This window comes from Ovis aries, chromosome 14 (assembly GCF_016772045.2).
Source record: "Ovis aries strain OAR_USU_Benz2616 breed Rambouillet chromosome 14, ARS-UI_Ramb_v3.0, whole genome shotgun sequence".
NCBI classification, from domain to species: domain Eukaryota; kingdom Metazoa; phylum Chordata; class Mammalia; order Artiodactyla; family Bovidae; genus Ovis; species Ovis aries.
Genome location: NC_056067.1, coordinates 66,149,206 through 66,172,315, shown reverse-complemented (window position 1 = coordinate 66,172,315; position 23,110 = coordinate 66,149,206). Strand labels below are relative to the sequence as shown.

Sequence of the window (23,110 nt, the reverse complement as noted above, 5' to 3'; positions counted from 1 at the left end):
CCCCCCATCATCAGTGCACCCGCAGCCGCCCCAGGAGGCCAGAGGAGGAGCAGGGTGGGCACCCAGGCTGCCGCCTCCCCGGGAAATGAGGATGAGCCTGGTCCTGAGCTGAGGCTGGAGGTGGGGGAATTGGAGCTCCCCGAGGTCGGGGAGGGGCTCTGACGCGAGCCCTCCCATCGCCTCCTGGGAGGTCCTGGCCAAGTGGCCCCTGACCGCACGCTGCCCCCCGACCCACTGCGGCCACTGCGGCCTCCTTCCTGCCCCTCTGGCTGTGCCCAGCGTGCTCTTGCTCCCCTCCTCACCCTTCCTGCTGCGTCTGCATTCCCGGGCTTCCTGCTCCCACCAGCCAGGACTCCCGATCTCCTCTCCTGCGTGGCTTTTGTCGATGTCTGCCCTGTTGTGGCCCTGCCACCGCGAGCGCAGGCGCGGAGCCCGTGTGCGTTGGAGCAACAGAAGAGCCTCGGGGGACTAAAGGGCTGGTCCTCAGCGCAGGTGGTGGGCAGTGTCTGGGGGGCACTTCGGGTGTCTGTCCTGGCATCTACAAGGGAGAGGCTGGGGTGCCGTGCAGCACCCTGCGTGCCTAGGGCGGGCCTGGCCCCAAGAAGGTGGGCAGTGCTGCGGCTGCGGAGCCCTGGGCCGGGCGGGAAACGGCGTCTGGGCAGAACCAGGACGGTGCTCCCCAAGCATCCCGCTGTGGGCCTGACGCGGAGGGGCCGGCCTTTCTGGATCAGGAGCCTCAGTTGTGGAGCTGGTTTCCAGATGTGCCTGCATACAGGGGAGGGCGGGGTAGGGGACCAGCAGGGCCCTGCTGGAAAAAGATCCTCAGACACCACCGCTGCGGGCGAGACCTCCCTCCGCGGCGTCCCTGCTCACCCTCCCCCAGCCCTGCTGGTCTCCAGAATCCTACCCCACGGGGGTCTTCAGTTGGGACCCCACCCTGTTTTAAAGATATGCTAAATGTGTTTGACATTGAACACATTTCCCAAGATCCTCAGTAGAGATCTCCACTTTGACCTCACGCATCCGCCCACCACCTGTCCTTCCCAAATGCTGGCCGCTGCAGTGATCTCCTGCCGTGTACTAAAAGCAGCCCAGAGCGTGGTCACTTAAGGACAGCAGTGTTAGCTACTGTCATTCTGTGGACTGACTGTCAGCTGGGCAGCCCTTCTGCTGGGCCGTGTCACCTGCAGGCTTGAGTCAGGCTGGCGTGTCCTGGGTGGCCTCCCTAACCCCGTGGCAGTTGGCGTTGGCCCTTGGCAGAGCTCAGCTGAAGCTGTTAGCCCGGGTTCTTGTTCATGCTGCTTTACTGCCTCACGGTGTGGCAGGCAGCTGGGTTCAGGAGGGAGCACCCAGGAGGGTAGGCACTGCGACATGGCAGCCCTGTCCAGTGTTCTTGCCTGGATCATCGCATGGGCAGAGGAGCCTGATGGGCTACAGTCTATGGGATCACAAAGAGTCGGGCACGACTGAGCGACTAACACAGCAAGTACTGTCGTGCGGGTGCTTGTCAAGCCTTTGCACCATGTGTGCTGATGTCCGGCGGACTATACAGGTCACGTGGCCAAGCCACTGTGCGTGTGTGTGTGTGTGTGTGTGTGGGCGGGGGTGGGCTCGGGCATAGCAGGGGATGTACTCAAGGGCACAAATCACAGGAGACGTGCATCGTTGGGGTCTCAAGCGTAACATTAGTTACAACATGGGTGCGTTTGGCCCTTCCCGGTGACAGTCCTGGTTCACACCGTCCGTTGCCAGCGTCAGCTCGCAGTCTGGGCTGAGTGGCCAGCTCTCACGGCGGTAGGAGCCCTTCCACTCGTGCTTTGGGGCCAGCACTGAGTCACGTGGCCGCTTTAGCGATAAGGTGGGCAGGGAGCGAGGGTCTTCCAGGCAGCCATGCGCTCAGGGACTCAGAGATGGGAAAGCAGACTGGGGACCACCCTGGCCTGCGCCATGACCCTCAGCGACTGATCCTGCCCGAGTCCACGGCTCCCTCAGTTCGTCGACGATGGTGTGCCTTTGCCCACTCCTCCCCACGTGCCCAGACCCTCCGTCCTCACCCACACCTGCTCCCATAGCCGTCTCCTTCTCTGAGCCCCGTGAGTCAGGGCCACTCATATGACCTTGTTTCAGGCAGCAGGAAGCGGAGGGAAAGCAAAGAGAGCATTTGAGATGCTCGCGAGACATTCTCAGTTGCTCCCTGGGGGCACTGCCATGTGGGAGGAAAGCCAGCTGCAGAAGGTTCTGGATCCTCAGGAGGGGGACCAGGCCTTCTCACCATAGCCCGCAGGCTGTCAGTCATCCCGGAGCCAGCCAGGAGAGGGGCACAGCTGGGGAGAGCCCGCCTGCCCATCCCCCCAGGCACCCTGCAGCAAGACTGGGGAAGAAAGAGGCCCTGCGCAGAGGGTGTGGGCGGGCAGGGCCCCAGGGTGTCTCCAGCAGGAGCAGCCGCCAGCGGTGCCACCTGAAGAAGGCACCTGCTGTGGCCAGGCAGGACCGGGGCACTTCCAGCCACCTGCTGCCCTGCAGTAGGTGAACCTGGGTGGGGGCCGGGGGTCCCAAGGGAAGCCAGGGGCCCGCAGGCCCTGTGGGGGACCTGTGGGGGGCCCGCCATTTCGCAGACTGCAGCAGGGAGCTCTAGGTGGGCAGGGCTGCCGGGAACTTCCACTTCCGGCTGGCCCTGGCCGGGCACCAGGAGACCATAAGGAGAGAGTCTGTGCGTCTGAGAGGGCCCTGGGCCTCACTGGGCTGCACGTGGAGCCCGGACCGGCGGAGGCTTGGTGGGTCCAGAACACGGGACGCTGACGTTTGCCCCGTTCACTCTGAGGCAGAGACGAGCCACTTTGCTGTACGTGCTGGCACAGGAGGACAGCTGCCTGCCGAATGTTCCGAATCACACAGCGGGTTCCTTCGAAACCCTTGCTTGGTTTCCTGTGGTGTCTGTGTGTGTGTGAGTCCGCCTGTTTTCTGGATGAGCTAATGTGGTTAAAGCAGGTAGAACCCTGGAAGAGCTGCGAAGAAGCCCTCGTCTTGCAAACACAACTAAAGAGGGCTGACCTTCAACACAAGCCATCGAGAACGAACGAAGACTCTGCTCTCTTCTAACCCACTTGAGCACCACCCACACAATGGAACATTGGTCTCTGTGCAAAGTGTATACTTGTCTTAAAGTGTCATCTGCCAGCTCTTTCTCCAAGTCAGCCTTGTTTCTGTTCCTCTTGGTAGAACTTCTGAAGGCTGTTGTTCAAGGAGAAATCTTGCCAGCTGTTTTGGCGTTTTCATAAACACGTGATGTCACATTCACGTCTGAATACTCAGTAGCCTACTATTTTCCAGTTTAACTCACATGTCTTTATAGATATGGAGTGGCTTATAAAGATCACAAAAACACTCAGAGCCTAGTAATGGAGTGTTTTCAAACCATGTGTTTCAGCTCATTAGTGAGTTGTGAAATCAAATCAGCAGGTGACCACCGACATTACAAAGTAATGACATAGAATAAAAAAGTCAAAATTCATAATACAGTAAAGGCAAATACTGTTTTATGAAACTTTTCAGCCATATATCTAAATATGAAAACTGGATGCCATGTAAAATGTGTATTTTACTTGGCAGGGAGTGGGGAGGATTGTGATTAAAAAAACTGAGAACACAAGTAAAGGTTGATGAGCTCTGTCTGCGTGAGCAAGGGGAACTTAACTCCTTGGGCTGCGTAAGGTGATCTTTTGGTTTCTGCATTTAGCCTCAGATTGCAGCATTGTTGGTTTTTTTGCCTGAGCATAAACTTAACTGCTTTCTATAGATACTGTTGCCTATTTCTGTCAGTTTTGGGGCAGGAAGTCTGTTGTTGTTCAGTTGCTAAGTCATGTCTGACTCTTTGCAACCCCGTGGACAGCAGCATGCCAGGCCTCTCTGTCCTTCACTACCTCCCAGAGTCTGCGCAAACTCATGTCCATTGAGTCAGTGATGCCATCCAAACATCTCATCCTCTGTCACCCCCTTCTCCTCCTGCGTTCAATCTTTCCCAGCATCAGGGTCTTTTTCAGTGAGTCAGCTCTTCACATCAGGTGGCCAAAGTATTAGAGATTCAGCTTCAACATCAACCTTCCAATGAATATTTAGGGTTGATTTCCTTTAGGATTGACTGGTTTGATCTTTCTGTCCAAGGGACTCTCAGGAGTCTTCTCCAGCAATACCGTTCTGTTGTAATCATGCCCAAATCACAGGGGCTTAACATAATCGAGGATTTATTTCCTCATTCACATCCCTGCCTTGTAGTTGCTGCTGCTTGAGTGTTAGTGGGTTCACACAGAGTGTCAGAGAGTTTGTTTAGTCCCTAAGTCGTGTCTGACTCTGCAAACCCCATGGACTGTAGCCCACCAGGCTCCTTTGTCCATGGGATTTCCCAGGCAAGAATACTGGAGCAGGTTGCCATTTCCTTCTCCAGGGGTTCTTCCCACCTCAGGGATTGAACCTGTGTTTCCTGCATTCGCAGGCAGATTCTTCACCACCGAGCCATCAGGGAGGCCTGTTGTGTCAGAGGGTGCCTATGTTCAAAGGGACGGGGGGAGGTAAAATCACATAAAAGGCCACCTGGCAAGATGGGGATGAATTCCAATGTGAAGGAAACGCTTAACTACCTTCTGTTATGGACTGAGTCGTGTGCTGCCACGCTCCCCCTCCCCAGTTCATGTGTTGCAGCCCTGACCCATATTTTAGAGATAGGGCCTTTAGGGAGATAATTACGGTTAAATGAGGTCATACAGGTGGGGCCCTACTTCCATAGGACTGGTGGCTTCACAAGAAGTGGAAGAAAAAGCAAAGATGACTCCTCTTGCCAAGTGTGCACAGAGGAAGTTAGAGAAAAAGGTCTCACCAGAAACCAACCCTGACAGCACCTTGGTCTTGGACTTTTAGCCTCTGTAACTCTGTAACTCCATAACTTGGACTTCCAGCCTCCAGCAATAAATTTCTGTTGTTTAAGCCAGCTGACCTGTTTGTTATGGCGGCCCAAGCAGACTAATACATGCCCCCCATCATTGCCTGAGTTGATGAGCTTTGTAAATCAGTGTCAACCAGTGCAAATACTTGGAACACAAACAGCCCAATTGCTTGACTGACTTTGACATTTGCGTTTCTTGAAATGTAAAGACATGATGACTTTTCCTAAAGTTAGTGAGGAGTGACTTCCCTGGCGATCCAGTGATTAAGACTCTGAGATTCCAATGCAAAGGGCATGGGTCTGATCCCCAGTTGGGGTGCTGTGTGGCATGGCCAAAAATAAATTTTTTTTTAAAGAATTAGTTGGTTGGGGGGGGGGGGCAGGGGAAGGAGAAAGCTGTATACATTGAGGCTGAAATCCTTCCTGGACCTATGTGGGATAGTAAAAATAAAATATACACAAGTGACTAGGATGTTCATTTACATGGAGTTAAATACCCAATTACAGAGGAACTATGACTTGAATTTTGGTAGCGTTATTCAAAGGAATAATAAGCATAATGATAATTAAGAAGACTGTGTGGGAACACAGAAAAACTTATTTCTAAGCATTGCTTAGTAAGTAAATTATAAATATTTATTTTGTTGTAACTATAAAACAGTGAATGTGGTCAAATCATAGCAGAGAAAGTGTAAAACTGAAAATAGTTTTGTTGGAGTCATGGAATTTTGGTTATATTTGTTTTTGCTTTTAAAATTATCTTGAAAATTATTTATTGGGCTTCTATAAAATTTACTTTCCACCATTTTGAAAAAACTTCTCCCAATCATGGAAAACTTAAAAAGAAGAAAAAGAAGAAATATTTTCTCATGTTCCCAGCACATAGGAACTATTACTTTTGACTTCTGCGTGTATAGATGACTCATTTTTATGTGTATAAGACTTGATATGTATGTCTTCAGTGCATATATGAAATATATGAGCATCATCACTGTAAATGTCTCTCTTAAGTATCTTGAGTCAGGGATCAGTCCAAATTCATTGGATTTGAAGCTCACATGACTGAGTGCCTCTTTGGGAGGAAAAATTAAAAATTGCCAAGATGAAATTAGGTGTTAGACCTTGGAACGGGGGCAGGAGTTAGTAAATGACTTTGGAGTATAGCTTCTTTCACTTTGTGACAAATCCATGAAACCCAAGCTGCAAAATATAACTTAACCCAGGCCTCTGTCAGCCCACCAGCACCTGAGTGTATAGACAGGACAGTTTGCAGAAGTCTCAGTGATATCTACTAGCTCTCTAGCTCCAGCCTCTGGCTGACAAAAAAAACCTCTCTTGAGAACTGTGCTACTGAGAGGCCACACAAAACTGAGACAACTCTCCGAGAACACCACCGCCCATGCCCCAGCCCCTGCCCCAGCCCCACTCCCAGCCGGAAGCAGGCTACCCGGGAGTGTGGGTAAAGGGGCATGGCTTCTGCAGTGGGGTTCCGGTCCAGTAGTGGAGACTTCTGAAAGGGAGGCTGGGACAGATTAATCTTACTGGTTTTTTTTTTGTTTGTTTGTTTGTTTGTTTTTTAACCAAATTTGTTCTCAGTGATTCATTTCCTTCACGTTTGGATGTGAGGTAAGACCCTCAGCACAGACTCCTAATGCCTGAGCCAACTCACTTTCCCCTGATATTAACAAATGGGGACATCTGGTGATATTTTTCTCTTTGTAGAATCAAATCATCCATTGGTTTGTTTCACCATGTCTTGGGCAGGATGGTGATAGTAGGGGAACAGCAAACACATCCTAAATTTCTTTTAGTAGGTTTGTTTTTATAATGGTTTAAGAAAAGCAACTCTGAAACTACTTTAGAAATATTTTAGAATTCAGCAAATTAGTGCTTTTATGGGGGTAATCAGCATTCTATTGAAAGTGAAGTCGCTAAGTCGTGTCCGACTCTTTGCGACCCCACGGACTGTAGCCTACCAGGCGTCTCAGTCCATGGGATATTCCAGGCAAGAGTACTGGAGTGGGTTGCCATTTCCTTCTTCAGGGGATCTTCCCAACCCAGGGATCGAACCCGGGTCTCCCGCGTTGTAGGCAGACGCTTTACCCTCTGAGCCACCAGGGAAGCCCCATTCTATTGAAAACGGACTTAAAAATGTGAGGGAATCATAGATTGGATTTGGAGGTATTTCTGTGTATGTATACACACCCAGGTACCTTTTGGTATGAATCTGTGTGTTTGTATGTGTGCCTTTATTTCCCAGCAAAAAGTGCACCCGGCACTCAGATTTGGTCCTGAGTAGTGTCCCCCTCTAAAAGGAACCAGTTCTTTGGAACTGGAGAATTATGGCTGATTACAGGGTTAGTAACAAGATGAGGTTGTAACATTCTGAAAAGAAAGGATGTCTTCAGAAAATGATGGAGGCGTGTCACAGGGATGTTAGGAACTTTCCTGAAGGGACTCTCATTGGCCACTTCTGGGACAACGTAAGCACCAAAAAAACTAAGAACAGCAATGCCATAAAACAGGTGTTCACCAAGGCCTCAGGGCAAATCTCTGAAAAAACTGACAAACCACAAGTGCAGAGGCTCCTAATGCGAGCCCCCTCCCAACTCCCAGTCCACCATACACAATAATACAGATGTTAATATCTCTGGTTAGTTTTCACTTTGTCCCCTTTCTGTTCTGACTACTTTGTTTCTGATCTTCCGAGCACATCTGATTTCCTTGAGGACAAGAAACTACACAAAGATAGAAGCACAGGGAAACAGCAGAGGATACATGGGAGGAAAAAAATACCTGGCCAAAGGATCAAGGCTATTGAGCTGCCCTGTTCAGTACAGCTACTGGCTGGCTATGTGTGGCAAACGAGCACTTGAAACATGGTCACAGCAAATTAAAATGAACTGCAGATGTCAAATACACTCTATCTCAAAGACGTAGTATACTGAAAAAGCACATTATCTCATTAGTGCCCTTTTATATTAACATGTCAAAGTGGTAACATTTGGGATATATAGGGGAAAATAGTAATTAGTTTCACCTATGTCCTCTTGCTTTTTAAACTGGACTATTACAATATATTTAATATACATCTCTGGCTTACGTTGTTTCAATTGGGGGGTGTTGCTATGCACTACATATTGTTTCCTAAGTGGTTTTTTATCAGTTTTTAAAAATTTTTATTTGGTTATGTTGGGTCTTAGTTGCAGCATGCAGGATTACCTGTTCCAAGGCATGTGGGATCTTAGTTCCCCAACCAGGGATCAAACCTGCATCCCCTGCAATGCAAGGTGGATTCTTAACCACTGGACTGCCAGGGAAATCCCCTTAAATGGTTTTTTTAATGGCTCAAATTAATTTCATAAAAGAAGAGGCATTCCACAAGGGTACTGAAGAACAGTACTGAAGACCATTTGCAAACATGGTTCCCTCCAATGGAGAAATTTCAAGTTAACTGGAAACATTCCAGCATTGTGATTCAAAAAATCAAACTGATTGATATAACCCTAACTGATGGTTAGTTACCAAAATCAGCCAATGCAACTTACATCTGGGTTCTAGTGAGGGTGACAAGTCACTGTCTAAGGATCATGGTTGTCGGGGCAACCACTGTTAGTGGATTCAGGGTTCAGTGAAATACTACAGACTCCCTTCTAGTTGCATTTTATAAAAACAAAATCTTATTAAACACTAGGATAGAGAGTCAATTTTAAAAAAAGCTCAGAAAAGATTAACTTGTACATGTCTCAAGAGATAAATCTTGCAAAACATGAGCTTCCAATGTGGATGTGCACTTGCTTGTGAGATGGTGGCTCTGTTGTTGTTTAGTTGCTAAGTTAGGTTTGACCCTTCTACAACCCCATGCACTGTAGCCTGCCAGGCTCCTCTCTTCATGGGATTTCTCAGGCAAGAACATTGGAGTGGGTTGCCATTTCCTTCTCCAGGAGAGCTTCCTGACCCAGGGATCAACACAGCATCTCCTGCTTGGTAGGTGGATTCTTTAACACTGAATCATCTGGGAAGCCCCAAGATGGTGACTTAACAAAGATTAAAACTTTTTTGTGAAACAGCAACATCTGCATTTCTAATGCCTTTGAGTCTGGTAGAAAATTTTATAGCAAGAACAAAGCAGTAAAAGCCATCTCAGAATCTGCAAGACTGTGGATCATTCTACCTTTCAAGTCTTCCTATACAAATCTTTTCAGTTCCATTGCATATAAAAATTAACTTATTGCCACATAATGCATACAACTATTTTAAAATCTGTTTATAGTACATGGATAATTATCATATGGCATTCACATTTGTAAGGCTGGTGGCCATGTACCTTGTTCAGTTACACACAAATCAGAAAATTTTGTGCTGAGATATTTGCACATTCATGATTCCATAAAAATGCCACTATCATGTCTGGAACATTCTGCCATATTGGTTTTTTAGCAAATATGAAAGTCAACTTGCACTTTTCATAAGCACCTACCCACAAGAATGTCATGTGCAATAATGACAAATTCTGACTGCATCTGATTCTTTTATATGACTGGCATTTGCTGAGTTTCTCACCACTTTGAGAATGTCTGGTTTAGAATATGGTAACTTCTTAGAAGCCACCCCATGTCCACTACATTTTTTCCATTTCTCCCTTTTGTAGGTTCCATAGTGAAGCACTGGTGGGCACTCATGGCTGAAGGTTCTCAACAGTGATTAACTTCACACTTCCCTACTGTTTGGATGACTGGCTGTCTGGGATGGATGACCCAGAGCTTGCTGTTCCCACAATCACTCCTGTAAATGTCAACTCTGTGTTGGAGCCTTAGGGTGTGTTGAGCACAAAGGCTCGTTTACAGTGTACTGTTTATCAGGAGTATGACTGGGTCAAATGTAGTAAGCGATGTGCTATGGCTTAAGGCTTTGTTTGGTCCCAGCACACATACTGGAATGGGTCTACCCAGTATGAGTTCTCTGGTGCTTGGTAAGGGAGGAGCTGTGTGTGAAGGCCTTCCCACAGTCCCTGCACTCATATGGCTTCTCTCCTGTGTGGACCCTCCGGTGCTGAGTGAGGTGGGTGCTCTGCCTAAAGGACTTTCCACAGTCCTGGCACTCATAGGGCTTTTCCCCAGTGTGTGTCCTCTCGTGCTGGCTGAGCGATGAGCTGTGGCTGAAGGATTTTCCACATTCGTTGCACCCATAGGGTTTTTCCTTGGTGTGAATCCTCTGGTGTTCTATGAGGAGGGAGCTCTGGCTGAAGGCTCTGCCACACTGACTACACTCATAGGGCTTCTCTCCTGTGTGGATCCGCTGGTGTTGAATGAGTGGAGCAAGCTGGCTGAAGGCTCTGCCACACTTGTTACACTCATAGGGCTTCTCCCCGGTGTGGATCCGCTGGTGTTTGGTCAGGGATGAGCTGTGGCTGAAGGCCTTGCCGCAATCGCTACACTCGTAGGGCTTCTCCCCGGTGTGGATTCTCTGATGCTGAGCGAGGTGTGTGCTCTGCCGGAAGGCCTTCCCACACTGACTGCATGCATAGGGTTTCTCGCCTGTGTGCGTCCGCTCGTGCTGGCTGAGCGATGAGCTGTGACTGAAGGCTTTCCCACACTCATTGCACCCGTAGGGCTTCTCTCCTGTGTGGATCCTCCGACACTCAGTCAGGAGTGTGCTCTGGCTGAAAGCCTTCCCACACTCATTGCACTCATAAGGCCGCTCGCCTGTGTGTATCCTCTGATGCTGAATCAGTGGTGTGATCTGGGTGAAGGCTTTTCCACATGCCTGGCATTCATAGGGCTTCCCCCCAGGGTGGATCCGCTGGTGTCTAGTCAGGGATGAATTGTGGCTGAAGGCCTTGCCACACTCTCCACACTGGTATGGCTTCTCCCCAGTGTGGATCCGCTGGTGTTTGGTCAGGGATGAGCTGTGGCTGAAGGCCTTGCCGCAATCGCTACACTCGTAGGGCTTCTCCCCGGTGTGGATTCTCTGATGCTGAGTGAGGTGTGTGCTCTGCCGGAAGGCCTTCCCACACTGACTGCATGCATAGGGTTTCTCGCCTGTGTGTGTCCGCTCATGTTTGCTGCAGGAGGATCTAAAGCTGAAGGATTTCCCACACTCGCTGCACTCATAGGGTTTCTCACCAGTGTGAGTTCTCTGGTGCTGGATCAGTGGGGCAATTTGGTTGAAGGTCCTCCCACACTTAGCACACTTGTAAGGCTTCTCCCCAGTGTGGAGCCGCTGGTGTTTAGTCACGGATGAACTGTGGCTGAAGGCCTTGCCACACTCTCCACACTGGTATGGCTTCTCCCCAGTGTGGATTCGCAGGTGCTGGGTGAGATGGATGCTCTGTCGGAAGGCCTTCCCGCACTGACTGCACGTGTAGGGCTTCTCACCTGTGTGTGTCCGCTCATGTTTGCTGAAGGCGGATCGAAAGCTGAAGGATTTCCCACACTCGCTGCACTCATAGGGTTTCTCACCGGTGTGAGTTCTCTGGTGCTGGATCAGTGGGGCAATTTGGTTGACGGTCCTCCCACGCTGAGCACGCTTGTAAGGCTTCTCACCAGTGTGGATTCGCTGGTGCTTGGTAAGCACTGAGCTGTTTCGAAAGCCTTTTCCACATTCATGACATTCGTAAGGCCTCTCACCTGTGTGTGTTCGGTGGTGTTCAATGAGTGCTGAGCTGTGACTAAAGGCCTTTCCACATTCCTGACATCCATAGAGCTTCTCTTTGGCACAGGTTTTCTGTTGAGCATTAGAGTCTGGATTCTCCCTCTGTCCATGGGTTCCCCACACTGGGGCACCTTGCCTTTCAGGAGTCATTGGTTGAGTTGGGAGATCTGGCCTCAGACTCAAGTCTTCCCCACACCCATCCCCCTGCTGCTGTTCCTCTGTCAGTGTCTTCACAAGCATGCAGGCTGCCTGCACTACACAGCTATCTGACTTCTCACGGCCCTGTTCCCTGTGGCCTGCAGCATCTTCATCCTTAGAGTGCCACAGACTTTCCTGTAGGAACCTTTCTACCAGGGCACTGTTGGGTATTTCTTCAGTTACACCTTGCTTTTCAGTTGATAGCTTGCTTTGGGGTCTGGTTTCCAAATCTGAAAGAAGCAGAGAAATGGAAATGTCCCCTAATCCTGGTTCTGAGGGAAGTCTGTGTGTGGATGGGCGTGGTGGTGGTGAGTGGACAGATGAATAAAACTCAGTTTTGAAAGGCGCAGGTGGCTTTGTCCATTAAAAAGTACATTTTTACAAATCAGGGAAGGAAGCACAAAGAATAATCATGGGTCAGGCACTGGTATAGGGGGTGTGGATGGAGTGTTCAGGGGAGCACAGAGAATGAGGGCAGGAGAGGATGCTGAGGAGAAAGCACGCATCCAGGGAAACTGTCAACAGATGTCCTGGGCCTGGAGTACCCCCAGCCCAGAGCAGAGCTCAATGGATGTGCTGAAGAAAGAAACAAATGCATTTCCTCCTCCTCCCTTCTAGCCCTGGGATCTGACTCTCCCTGTACAGCCATGGCCTCAGTGCCTGACACCCCCACCCTGACACCAGACTTGCTTAAAAGTGTGACGTGGGCACTTTTCCCATTTGTTACACTCCAGTGAAAAGTTATACAGAAAAGGTCAAGCAAGATGTGGTTGGCAGAACAGAGACTCCCAAACATATCCATGTCCTCATCCCTGGAGGCTCTGAATTTGAGGTTAGCCTTCTCACAGCAGAACAGGTGCTTGGTGAATGTTCCCTGAGAGACTGAGTAGTCAATTTGCTCTGAAGAACCAAGGGTGGGTGTGGAGAGAGAAGCTGGGGGGTGAACAGGCTCCCCCTAGACTGCAGGGCTTTCAACTCACCTGGGCACACACCTCGGGGGCCTCCCTCATTCGCTGCCCACAGCTCTGCCTCCTGCTCCAGCAGGGAGATGACATCCGGCTTTGGGAGCCAGTGTCCTGCTCAGAAGGAGACCCATACAGTGAACATCTGTGTCCCAGGAGCCTCCCTAACCCTCTGCCCACAGCTTCAGTCTTCCAGGACCACGTGTCTGGAGTTCTGGGAAGACATGGTTGTTGTAACAGCTTCTACCCTTCCTTAGAGGCCCCTTCCCCCTACTCAGTCCCTGACCCCATCCCTAGCCCCAGGGTAGCCAATCAGAGCTCTGCTTCTTCCTTTGCCTCATGGCAACAATGACCAGCGTGGAGGGGACCTGGCTGCCAAACCAAGACAACCTAGGGGCCTTATGTGGGTGCCCGGGACACAGACCCTGCCTCTACTGCTGGTCTCAAGCCCAGGAGAGGCACACTACTAGCTGTCTCATCACCTTCAGAGGGGCCCATCTGTGAATGGAGGATGAAAGAGGTATGAGGGAAGGAGGGGGTTCCCAACAGCACCAAAGACAGATCCAGGTCTGCCCGGGGGTTCTGTGGTCACGGGACTGATATGTGCCTTTTTCCCCAGGACTTTCTGCTTCTGGCATTGTTCACTCGGATCTGTAATTTGCAACCAAGACACTATAACTGATGTTACCTACACTAAAACAGTCAGGTCCCTGAAGCCCAAGACAGCCCAGGTATCCCCATTTAAGGCCTAGATGTACTCCCACTTTTATCCCAGGAAAATGAGAACCTGTGCTGGGGGCAGATAGTCAGGGCATGGGGGTGGCCTCACCCACAGAGACCAGGAGCCTGAAGGTCTCCAGCATCACATCTCGGTACAGGGTCCTCTGGGCCGGCTCCAGACACCCCCACTCCTCCTGGGTGAAGTCCACGACCACGTCCTCAAAAGTCACTTGGTCCTGAAACATCACACACATGCATCCTCAGAGTCCCCAGCGTGGCTGTTGGGAGCGAGCAGCTGGTGAACAGGGGCCTCGGCCACGTAGGTGAGAGGGTCAGGGGATCTGGGTCAGGTTCTCCTTAGCCCTGCTGGAGGAGAGACTCTTGAGATGAAAAAATGAGGAGTAACAGTGAAGAGGATGACTGTCCTGACATGCTGGAGTCACAGGAAGTGTGCTTGCGTGGGTGTCCCTCAGGGAGAAGGCGGGAAAGGAGCACCTAGAAAACTGTCAGGCTGTTTCTCTGCCTCACCCTTTGGCCAAAACCACATCTGAGGGGTCCATGATGTATACATAATGAAACAAAGCCCTCTTTAAGAGATAAGAGGGTCCATGCTGCCACAAGCCCATTTTCCAGAGACTGGGAGAATGTAAGTATCTTGTTCAAAGGTATAAAGCTAGTAAGCAGCAAGTCCAAGGGTTGAATGTGGGAGATTTTATTAAGAATCTGTTTACCGTGTAAATTAAATTCAAGTACATGAAGATCCATGCATTAGCGGAACATCAGTGTGGTAGTGGGAGCATTTCAAAGCAATGGGGCACACTGGGGCCACTGGCCCTTTTGAGGGAAAAACAGTAGATGTCTACCTCACACCATAAATAAATTCAAGAAATCTTAAAGAGATGAATATAAAAAAGGAAAAAGTTGGAAAAGTATAGACCATTAATTTAATTTATGGGTGGCAGAGAAAGTCAAATAAAACAGAAGTCAGAAAGAAGAAAAATGAGTTTGGTAGGAAGAACTGTGTCTCGACCATCCCAGGATTACCTAGCAAGGAGGAATTAAGATGGCAGGTGGAATTAAGGTTGCTAGTCTGCTGACCTTAAAATAAGGAGGTTATCCTGGAACACCCTAGTGAGCCCAATGTAATCACAAGGGTCTTTCAATGAGGAAGAGGCCAAAGAGTCAGCCTCACAGTAATGGTATGTGCTGCTGCTGCTGCTGCTAAGTCACTTCAGTCGTGTCCGACTCTGTGTGACCCCACAGACAGCAGCCCACCAGGCTCCCCCGTCCCTGGGATTCTCCAGGCAAGAACACTGGAGTGGGTTGCCATTTCCTTCTCCAATACGTGAAAGTGAAAAGAGAAAGTGAAGTCGCTCAGTCGTGTCCGACCCTCAGCGACCCCATGGACTGCAGCCTTCCAGGCTCCTCCGTCCATGGGATTTTCCAGGCAGGAGTACTGGAGTGGGGTGCCACTGCCTTCTCCGAATGGTATGTGAGGAAGACTCAAATGGCTGAAGCGGTCTTAGAAGATGGAAGGGGTCCAGGAGCCAAGGAACGCAGGAGGCATCTAGAAGCTGGAAAAGGGAAGGCAGCGGATTCTCTCCTAGAGCTGCCAGAAGCAACACAGCCCTACGGACGCCTTGATTTCAGCCTAAGGAGCCGTATTTCAGACTTCTGGTCTCCAGAAGTATAAAACAATAAATTTGTGTGGTTTTAAGCCACTAAGTTTGTTGGGATTTGTTACAGAATCAACAGGAAAATGATACATTCAGCAATCAAAATTCATGATTTCTAGATGACAGTCTTTACAAGCCACAGGGACCATAACAGCAGAATGAAAATATTTGCAACATAAATGGAAGGAAAAGGATTACTGGCCAGCACATGCAAAGACCTGACAAATCAGTAACTAAAAGGCAAACAGCAGGACAGAGAGTCCGGCCCTTCTGAGAAGAGGGTCGCTGAGTAGCCAGGCATGGATTACTTGCACAACTGGCAGGTTTTAAAAAACACATATAGTAGTTATGCTGGCAATTCCACTTCCCCATCCCCCCAAGAACCTCGCTCCCTTGCTGCACTGTCTATACATGACAGACAACTGGTAATAGCCTAGACACCCGTCATATGGGAGCAGCCACAGTTTCTGGAAAACCTGCAGCCATGCACAAGATGGGGGGCACTGATACGCACAGCTGGGGAATAACCTTCCAAGCGGAAACATCCCAGGGTGGGACATCACCAGCACAGTGCTATTTATGTGAAACAAAACAGAGTTCTAGTTCCTATTTGTCTGAAAACATGTATATTAGCACCGGAAAGTGAGGTGCATAGAGTGACAACAGTGGCAGCTTTAGAAGGAAGTCTAGGAGGGATTGAGGAACAAGGGGGCTTTCTAAGTCTGCCTGACACTTTCACAATGAGAATATCATTATGGGATTGTGTGGTCTTAAAAAAAGTCAGCCAACTATGGAAGATACCAGAGTTCTGACACATCAAGAACTTTACATTTCTGAACCTTAAAAAAAAAAAAAAAAAAAAGAAATTCAGAGCAAACATGTAGATGGTGCTGAGAGATGCACATGGATTGCTCACTCAATAGCCCCAGCCATGGGTGACCATATCCAGCCACTGTTCACCCAGGGAGGACGACAACAGAGTCACCCAAAACCACCCGGAGAAAGGGCTGAGCCAGGATTTGAACTTAGGAAGTCTGGGTCCATCGACTGCCTGTTGGCCATGGGGCTAAGCCAATTCCCTGAAAGACAAGTGAGAGAAAAACAGGCTCCAGGGGTCGGAATGGGAGAGTTCTGGGCCTTGGGGGTAGGCAGGGGACTCGCACCTTCCTATCTGGTTCCTCCTTGGACAAACAAGGACCCCTGAGATGTCACAGCAGAATTGACTGAGGGAGCCCCAGAGGGGCTGTGAACCCCACCCCTCAGCTGGGTCATCCACTGGTGTCCGTATGTGCAGGCGCCAGGCTGCACACTCACGAGATCTACACAGTGCATGAACAGCACCTGAACACAGAGGGGACCTGTGGCGAGAAAGAGCAGTGGAGAGCGGCCAGAAAAGTGAAACGGTGGGGATGTCCAGGGGCAGGCCCCCCAAGGACTGTCTCCTAGTCTCCAATTTTACATATTGGGGTAATAGAAGTACTGTATGATCCAGGAATCCTGCTCCTGGGTATATATCTGAAGGAAACAAAAACCAGCAATTCTAAAAGACATATGCACCCCAGTGTTCACCGCAGCACTATTTACAGTTGCCAAGATGTGGGAGTAATCTAAGTGTCCATCAACAGATGAACCAGTAAAGAAGACTTGGTACACATATGCACACTTACAGACACTCACTGGAACGCTACTCAACCATGAAAAATGAAATTTTGCCATTTGCCACAACATGGATGGACCTGAAGGGTATTATGTTTAGTGAAATAAGCCAGAGAAAGATAAATACTGATCGTTCTCTCACATATGGAATCTAAAAATAAACAAATGAACAAACAAAACAACAGACTCACAGAGCTAAGGCCAGTTTCTTCCGTGATTAGGTGGGGAATTGATGCTTTTTTTTACAAGGCGCATGAGGTTTGGGCACTCACATCCTCCACAAAAAGATTTTCACATCACTGAAGCAAGTATTATGGATGGCCAGAGTGGAAGGCAGAGTTAAGGACTTGGCCATGTGGAGGGGGTGGTCAGGGACACAAGGCCACCCACTTCCTGGACCCTGGTCTCCCAGGCAGAATCCGCCTCTGCTAGAGACTCTCCCACCAGGGGGGGCGAGGGTGGGGTGGTGATGTGAAGACTGGCGGTGGACCCGCTTGGTGGAGATTCCAACCCCAGCCCCAGGTATCTTTGCACTACACTCCGCCCCTCTGGCTTCATCAGCAATTTGCTGGAAGCTCCCTGAGAAGGCTATTGGGAGGAATGAGGGAAGTCACAGGAAGTCTGCCCAGGACTCGGCACACAGTGGTTGCTTTACCTCCAGACCCAGCTTCAAATGACGCTGAGGGCAGGGTGGGGTGGTTTCCGTTTCTCTCACCAACCCTCCCTGCTTGCTCCACACTTTCCGGACTCATTAGATCTGGATTGCTCAGTTATCTGCAGAGTCCTACTGAGCACAGGTCTGGACACTGCAGAGGCCGTGGAGACAAGACACACACACACGCGCGCTAGCTGCGGCAAAGGGACCTGGAGGAAGAGGCACGAAGGAGCAAAATGTGCTTGGGGCTCTGGGGCCTCAGGGGTCGACGCTCAGGCCCAGCTCGACCACTCCCAGCTGCGTCACTTGCCCCTCCTCCTGCCTCGTGGGACTGATGTGGAGGTCGAACCAGGTGAAACACGTCCAGCACTGACCAAGGTTCAGAACACTGTCTTCACCCATTCTCCGTGTGCCTACTGTGTGCCAGGCCTTTGCACGTGGTAAAAATGGCCAGAACTGCTTCCCAAGGCCTCAGGCCCCTGCAGCTGGCCTAGGAGGCCTGGCTCGCCATCTTCCTGCCACACGTGTGCCTGGTCTTCATGTTAAGTGCCCGGTGCGGCCCCACCCCCAGGCCTCTGCTCCTGCTGTCCCCTCCACCTGCAGCATTCTGCCTGTGGGCCTGACCCACCCTCTCCCTTCCCGCAGGTCTCTGCCTGGGGGCCATGCCTCACAGAGGCCTTCTGACGCCCATGCCCACCCTCTTTGGGGCCTTATTTCCCTGCCCAACACATGGTACATTTACATTCCTAAGTACGCTGTGAGCCGCGGAGCGGAGATTTCTTGTCTGTTTCCGCACCTGCAGTACCTGGAACAGTGCCTGCTCACGGGCAGTGCTCAGTACACGTTGGCCAAGTGACTGGAGGGAGTGCGAGCTGGGAGAACAGACCCTGAGCCCTGTGATGAGAAAGTTCCAGGCCCGTCAGTGGGATGGATGAGCGATGTCTGCCAGGGTGGCACAGGGCAGGGGTGGGGTGGTGGGACCCAGCTGGTCTTCTCGGAGTGGCAAGCTGAGATGTGGAGGGAAGTGGAGCTGACGAAAGCACAGGCCGGGCTGGGGATAGGGTGAGGGCAGGGCCCTGAGCGCAGAACGAGCCTGGTGGGGATGACGGGCAGAGCCTGAGGGCCGGGTGGGAGGTGACGCTGTACTCACCAGGTCCCCGGCAGTGAGGAGCCCAGCGGTCATTCCTTCCTCCTCGGGCCTCTCGCAGGAACAGTCAGCTCCTCTGTAGGCAGTTCTGGAGGGAAAGGGGATATGAGAGACTAGGCAAGTGACAAGTGACCCCAGGCCCTGAAAGGCCTGTGTGCACGTAGAAGGAACTCCGTACCCAGGTGGGATGCCATAGGATTGCCACCTCAGCGTGGCAATTTCTTGAGCTCCTGCTGTGAGCCCGATGCTATTCCAGGCACTGCTGAAGGAAGACCTCATTCCAGACAGGGAAACGGATGGCCAGAGGGGCAAGGGGCACAGCCCAGGTCGCACAGATGATTCCCAGGGTGATAACTCTGTTACTGTGCAGAAGGCAGAAAGCCAGGCAGTACTGGAGTCTCTGGCACTCTTTGGCGTGCCTGTTTCTACAAAAGGTTTTTCTCTTATAAAATGAGGATGGTGACCCAGGATGGAGCTTACAAGAATTAAAATGTGAAAAGGCGGGGTTCCCTGGAGGGCTAGTGGTTAGGATTCTGGGCTTTCACTGCCGTGGCCTGGAGTTTAATTCATGGTTGGGGAAGTGAGATTCTGTGAGCCATGCAGTGTGGCTAAATAAATAAGTAAATAAACAAAATGTGAAAAGAGCTGAAGGTAGAGCCCAGCAAGCAGCAGAACACAGAGAAAGGCGACTGCTGCTGGGGGAAGGCTTATGGCTTCAGCATCTGCTACATGCACAGCCTATTCGCAGGGATTTACAAGCTCATCCCCGGCTGACTGCCAAGTGAAACTCAGGCCAAAGGCAGGATGTTTCCCTTCTTTCTGGACTGTCCCTTAACGACCCTGCCTATGCACCGGATTCTGCCCCAGCCACTCCGCCCAGGTGTCTTCATTGTAGTTTCCTGGATGGGAGTTAAGCCTTTGACTGTGTGGATCACAATAAACTGTGGAAAATTCTGAAAGAGATGGGAATACCAGACCACCTGACCTGCCTCTTGAGAAATCTGTATGCAGGTCAGGAAGCAACAGCTAGAACTGGACATGGAACAACAGACTGGTTCCAAATAGGAGGAGGAGTACGTCAAGCCTATATATTGTCACCCTGCTTATTTCACTTCTATGCAGAGTACATCATGAGCAACGCTGGACTGGAAGAAACACAAGCTGGAATCAAGATTGCCGGGAGAAATATCAATAACCTCAGATATGCAGATGACACCACCCTTATGGCAGAAAGTGAAGAGGAACTAAAAAGCCTCTTGATGAAAGTGAAAGAGGAGAGTGAAAAGTTGGCTTAAAGCTTGGCATTCAGAAAACGAAGATCATGGCATCTGGTCCCATCACTTCATGGGAAACAGATGGAGAAACAGTGGAAACAGTGTCAGACTTTATTTTTTTGGGCTCCAAAATCACTGCAGATGGTGATTGCAGCCACGAAATTAAAAGACGCTTACTCCTTGGAAGAAAAGTTATGAGCAGCCGAGGTAGCATATTCAAAAGAAGAGACATTACTTTGCCAACAAAGGTCCATCTAGTCAAGGCTATGGTCTTTCCAGTAGTCATGTATGAACGTGAGAGTTGGACTGTGAAGAAGGCTGAGCGCCGAAGAATTGATGCTTTTGAACTGTGGTGTTGGAGAAGACTCTTGAGAGTCCCTCGGACTGCAAGCAGATCCAACCAATGCATTCTGAAGGAGATCAGCCCTGGGATTTCTTTGGAAGGAATGATGCTAAAGCTGAAACTCTAGTACTTTGGCCACCTCATGAGAAGAGTTGACTCATTGGAAAAGACTGATGCTGGAGGGATTGGGGGCAGGAGGAGAAGGGGACGACAGAGGATGAGATGGCTGGATGGCATCACTGACTCAATGGACGTGAATCTGAGTGAACTGTGGGAGTTGCTGATGGACATGGAGGCCTGGCATGCTGCGGTCCATGGGGTTGCAGAGTCGGACACGACTGAGCGACTGAACTGAACTGGATGGGAGTTAGCATATTCAGTGATGTTTTATGGGCTTATCATCCTCTCCCTGACTCTCCTGTGGCATCCAGGGCGGAGACAATGTTGGGGATATAGGACGGGGCCTGGCACCCAGGACATGTAAACCCTTGCTTGTTGAAGTAATGAAGGAACCTGGAGTGCCCGGAACGCAGCTGATGCTCAATAAGATTTTAATTTGTCTGTTTCCTGAGTCCCCTGTGGTTAAGATCAAAATCCGTTGCTTTGGGTCTCCTTTACCTTTATTCTTTACGGACAGAAGCCTCTCAAGAAAGCGAGGTTCCAGAGCTGACATGGTGGGGCCTCGTCCTTTCCTACCTCCAAACGTCGGAGGTCTCGCCCAGTCCGGGGAAGAATGCAGGTCAGTCTGGCTCCAGGCTCTGAGGAGTCAGGCCAGCTAATCTCTATGACTATGCTCCTGAAGCCAAAACCCTCAATCCCTTCACCAAAGCCGTGAGCCAACCCCCGCCCCAGCTCCTCCCCTCGGACACTGACACCCAAGCCGGGCCCCGCCCACTCGGCCCCTCCCACACCGCCCACAGCGACACAAACTAGGCCGAGGCAGTCAAAGGGATGCGACACAGGCGCGCGCGGCTGTGTACACACCCTGGCCGGAGTCCCAAGGAAGCCCCTGGGCCCGCGTTCCCCCCGGCCTCCCCTACCTCGGCCAACCCAAACCTCACTTACCGCCGGGCTGCAGGACAAAGGCTGAGGCCGCCACGGAGCGCACTGCGCCTGCGCACCGACGCTGAACTACACCTCCCAGAGGGCGGCGCGCGCCTCCGAGCGTCGTCCGCTCGCCACGCCCCGTCCAGGGTGGCTGAGGTTGAGGGGCTCTGAATCTTGGCTCCGCCTTGTTTTCCACCCATGGACCCTCTCCTTCCGCACTCCTTGGAGGAATGGCAGGACGAAGGCCACGCCCGCTGCTGGCGAGATTGCGCCTAGGAGGACGGGCGTCGAACTACAACTCCCAGAGGGCAGTGCGCTCACCTCTGGTCGCTTCCCAGGTCGTCCCACCCGTCCTGGGACGGAGGCTGAGAGGTTCGAGCGCCTCTGACGCCTCACTCCTAGGACTGCAGCGGGAGGCTACGACTGCGTCGGTCTGGAAGTGCGCCTGCGCCGAGGGCGCCGAACTGCGTTGCCCAGGCCACTTGTGGTTTCCCGGGGCGTCTATTCTGGGTGTTATGCCCTGAGTCCGGGGCACCAAAACTGAGAGAATAAGACGTCCACAGCAATGCAGAAGCATAAAGGGGTTTATTGCTAGCTCGAGCTAGGGCTCAAGTCTCATCCAGCGCACTGGAGTCTTGATGAGAGAGCCCTGAGCGCTCACTCACAGCTGCTTTTATACAGGCGGTTCTTAGTACAGCTGGCGGGTAATGATTGGCTGAGCCGTATGCGCGCGCGATTTCCAAATCCCGAATCCCTATCCGGATTGGCTCAGGTTTGGGACTTTCCCAGGGTGTGGTTCCCCGGAATCATGACTCAGGTTTTAATCCGGTTTGGCGCCAGTGGGAACTCTCCTTGGGTGGGGCTTCCTGGAATTATGACTCATGCTTACAAGAACCTGAGGCTTAGGCCTAGTGGGGCCTGTTGAGCCTGTTGTGGTCCAGGTTAGGTCCCAACAGGGGCCGTCAGATTCCTCTGGTACCTGAATTCGAGTCCTGACACCTCTGGGTTCCCATCATAAATATTCCGTGCCCCCGCTGCGGTGAGATGCCTGTGATTGTAGCCCGGCGTTCAGTAGGTGTCAGTATTTAGTACACGTTTATGAGAAACACGGATATTTGAAAATTGCTTTACACCCTGCTTCGTAATGGTCAGAACTGCGTTTCAATAGCAGCATTAGTTCAGTTCAGTCGCTCAGTTGTGTCCGCCTCTTTGTGACCCCATGAATTGCAGCACACAAGGCCTTGTTGTCCATCACCAGCTCCCGGAGTTTACCCAAACTCATGTCCATCGAGTAGGTGATGCCATCCAGCCATCTCATCCTCTGTCGTCCCCTTCTCCTCCTGCCTCCAATCCCTCCCAGCATCAGAGTCTTTTCCAATAAGTCAACTCTTCACATGAGGTGGCCAAAGTACTGGAGTTTCAGCTTTAGCATCAATCCTTCCAAAGAAATCCCAGGGCTGATCTCCTTTAAAAGGGACTGGTTGGATCTCCTTGCAGTCCAAAGGACTCTCAAGAGTCCTCTCCAACACCACAGTTCAAAAGCATCAATTCTTCAGCGCTCAGCTTTCTTCACAGTCCAACTCTCACATCCATACATGACCACTGGAAAACCATAGCCTTGACTAGATGGACCTTTGTTGGCAAAGTAATGTCTCTGCTTTTGAATATGCTATCTAGGTTGGTCATAACTTTTCTTCCAAGGAGTAAGCGTCTTTTAATTTCATGGCTGCAGTCACCATCTGCAGTGATTTGGGAGCCCAAAAAAATAAAGTCCAACACTGTTTCCTCTGTTTCCCCATCTGTTTCCCATGAAGTGATGGGTCCAGATGCCATGATCTTAGT

At 50.8% G+C, this 23,110-nt stretch overlaps 2 protein-coding genes across 13 annotated transcripts in view; one reads left to right on the top strand and one right to left on the bottom strand.

The window, feature by feature from the left end:
• The window catches only part of LOC101111481 (zinc finger protein 606), a 68,738-nt gene that overhangs the window by 13,164 nt on the left and 32,464 nt on the right, over positions 1-23,110 (top strand). The window lies entirely within an intron of this gene.
• LOC101111220 (zinc finger protein 135) lies at positions 9,189-21,508 on the bottom strand. Of its 5 annotated transcripts, none has more exons than XM_042231308.2 (7): positions 21,287-21,338; positions 18,608-18,692; positions 18,254-18,351; positions 17,458-17,666; positions 13,580-13,706; positions 12,769-12,864; positions 9,189-12,018 (listed from the first exon to the last, which is right to left on the bottom strand). In XM_042231308.2, the coding sequence occupies exons 5-7, from the start codon at positions 13,611-13,613 to the stop codon at positions 9,881-9,883; spliced, it is 2,268 nt and encodes a 755-aa protein (XP_042087242.1). In that variant the 5' UTR covers positions 13,614-13,706; positions 17,458-17,666; positions 18,254-18,351; positions 18,608-18,692; positions 21,287-21,338; the 3' UTR covers positions 9,189-9,880. The 5 variants fall into 5 exon arrangements, with proteins under 5 accessions (XP_042087242.1, XP_042087245.1, XP_004015511.3 ...); XM_042231311.2 differs by having other exon boundaries at positions 18,263-18,351; XM_004015462.6 differs by lacking the exons at positions 17,458-17,666; positions 18,254-18,351 and having other exon boundaries at positions 21,287-21,508.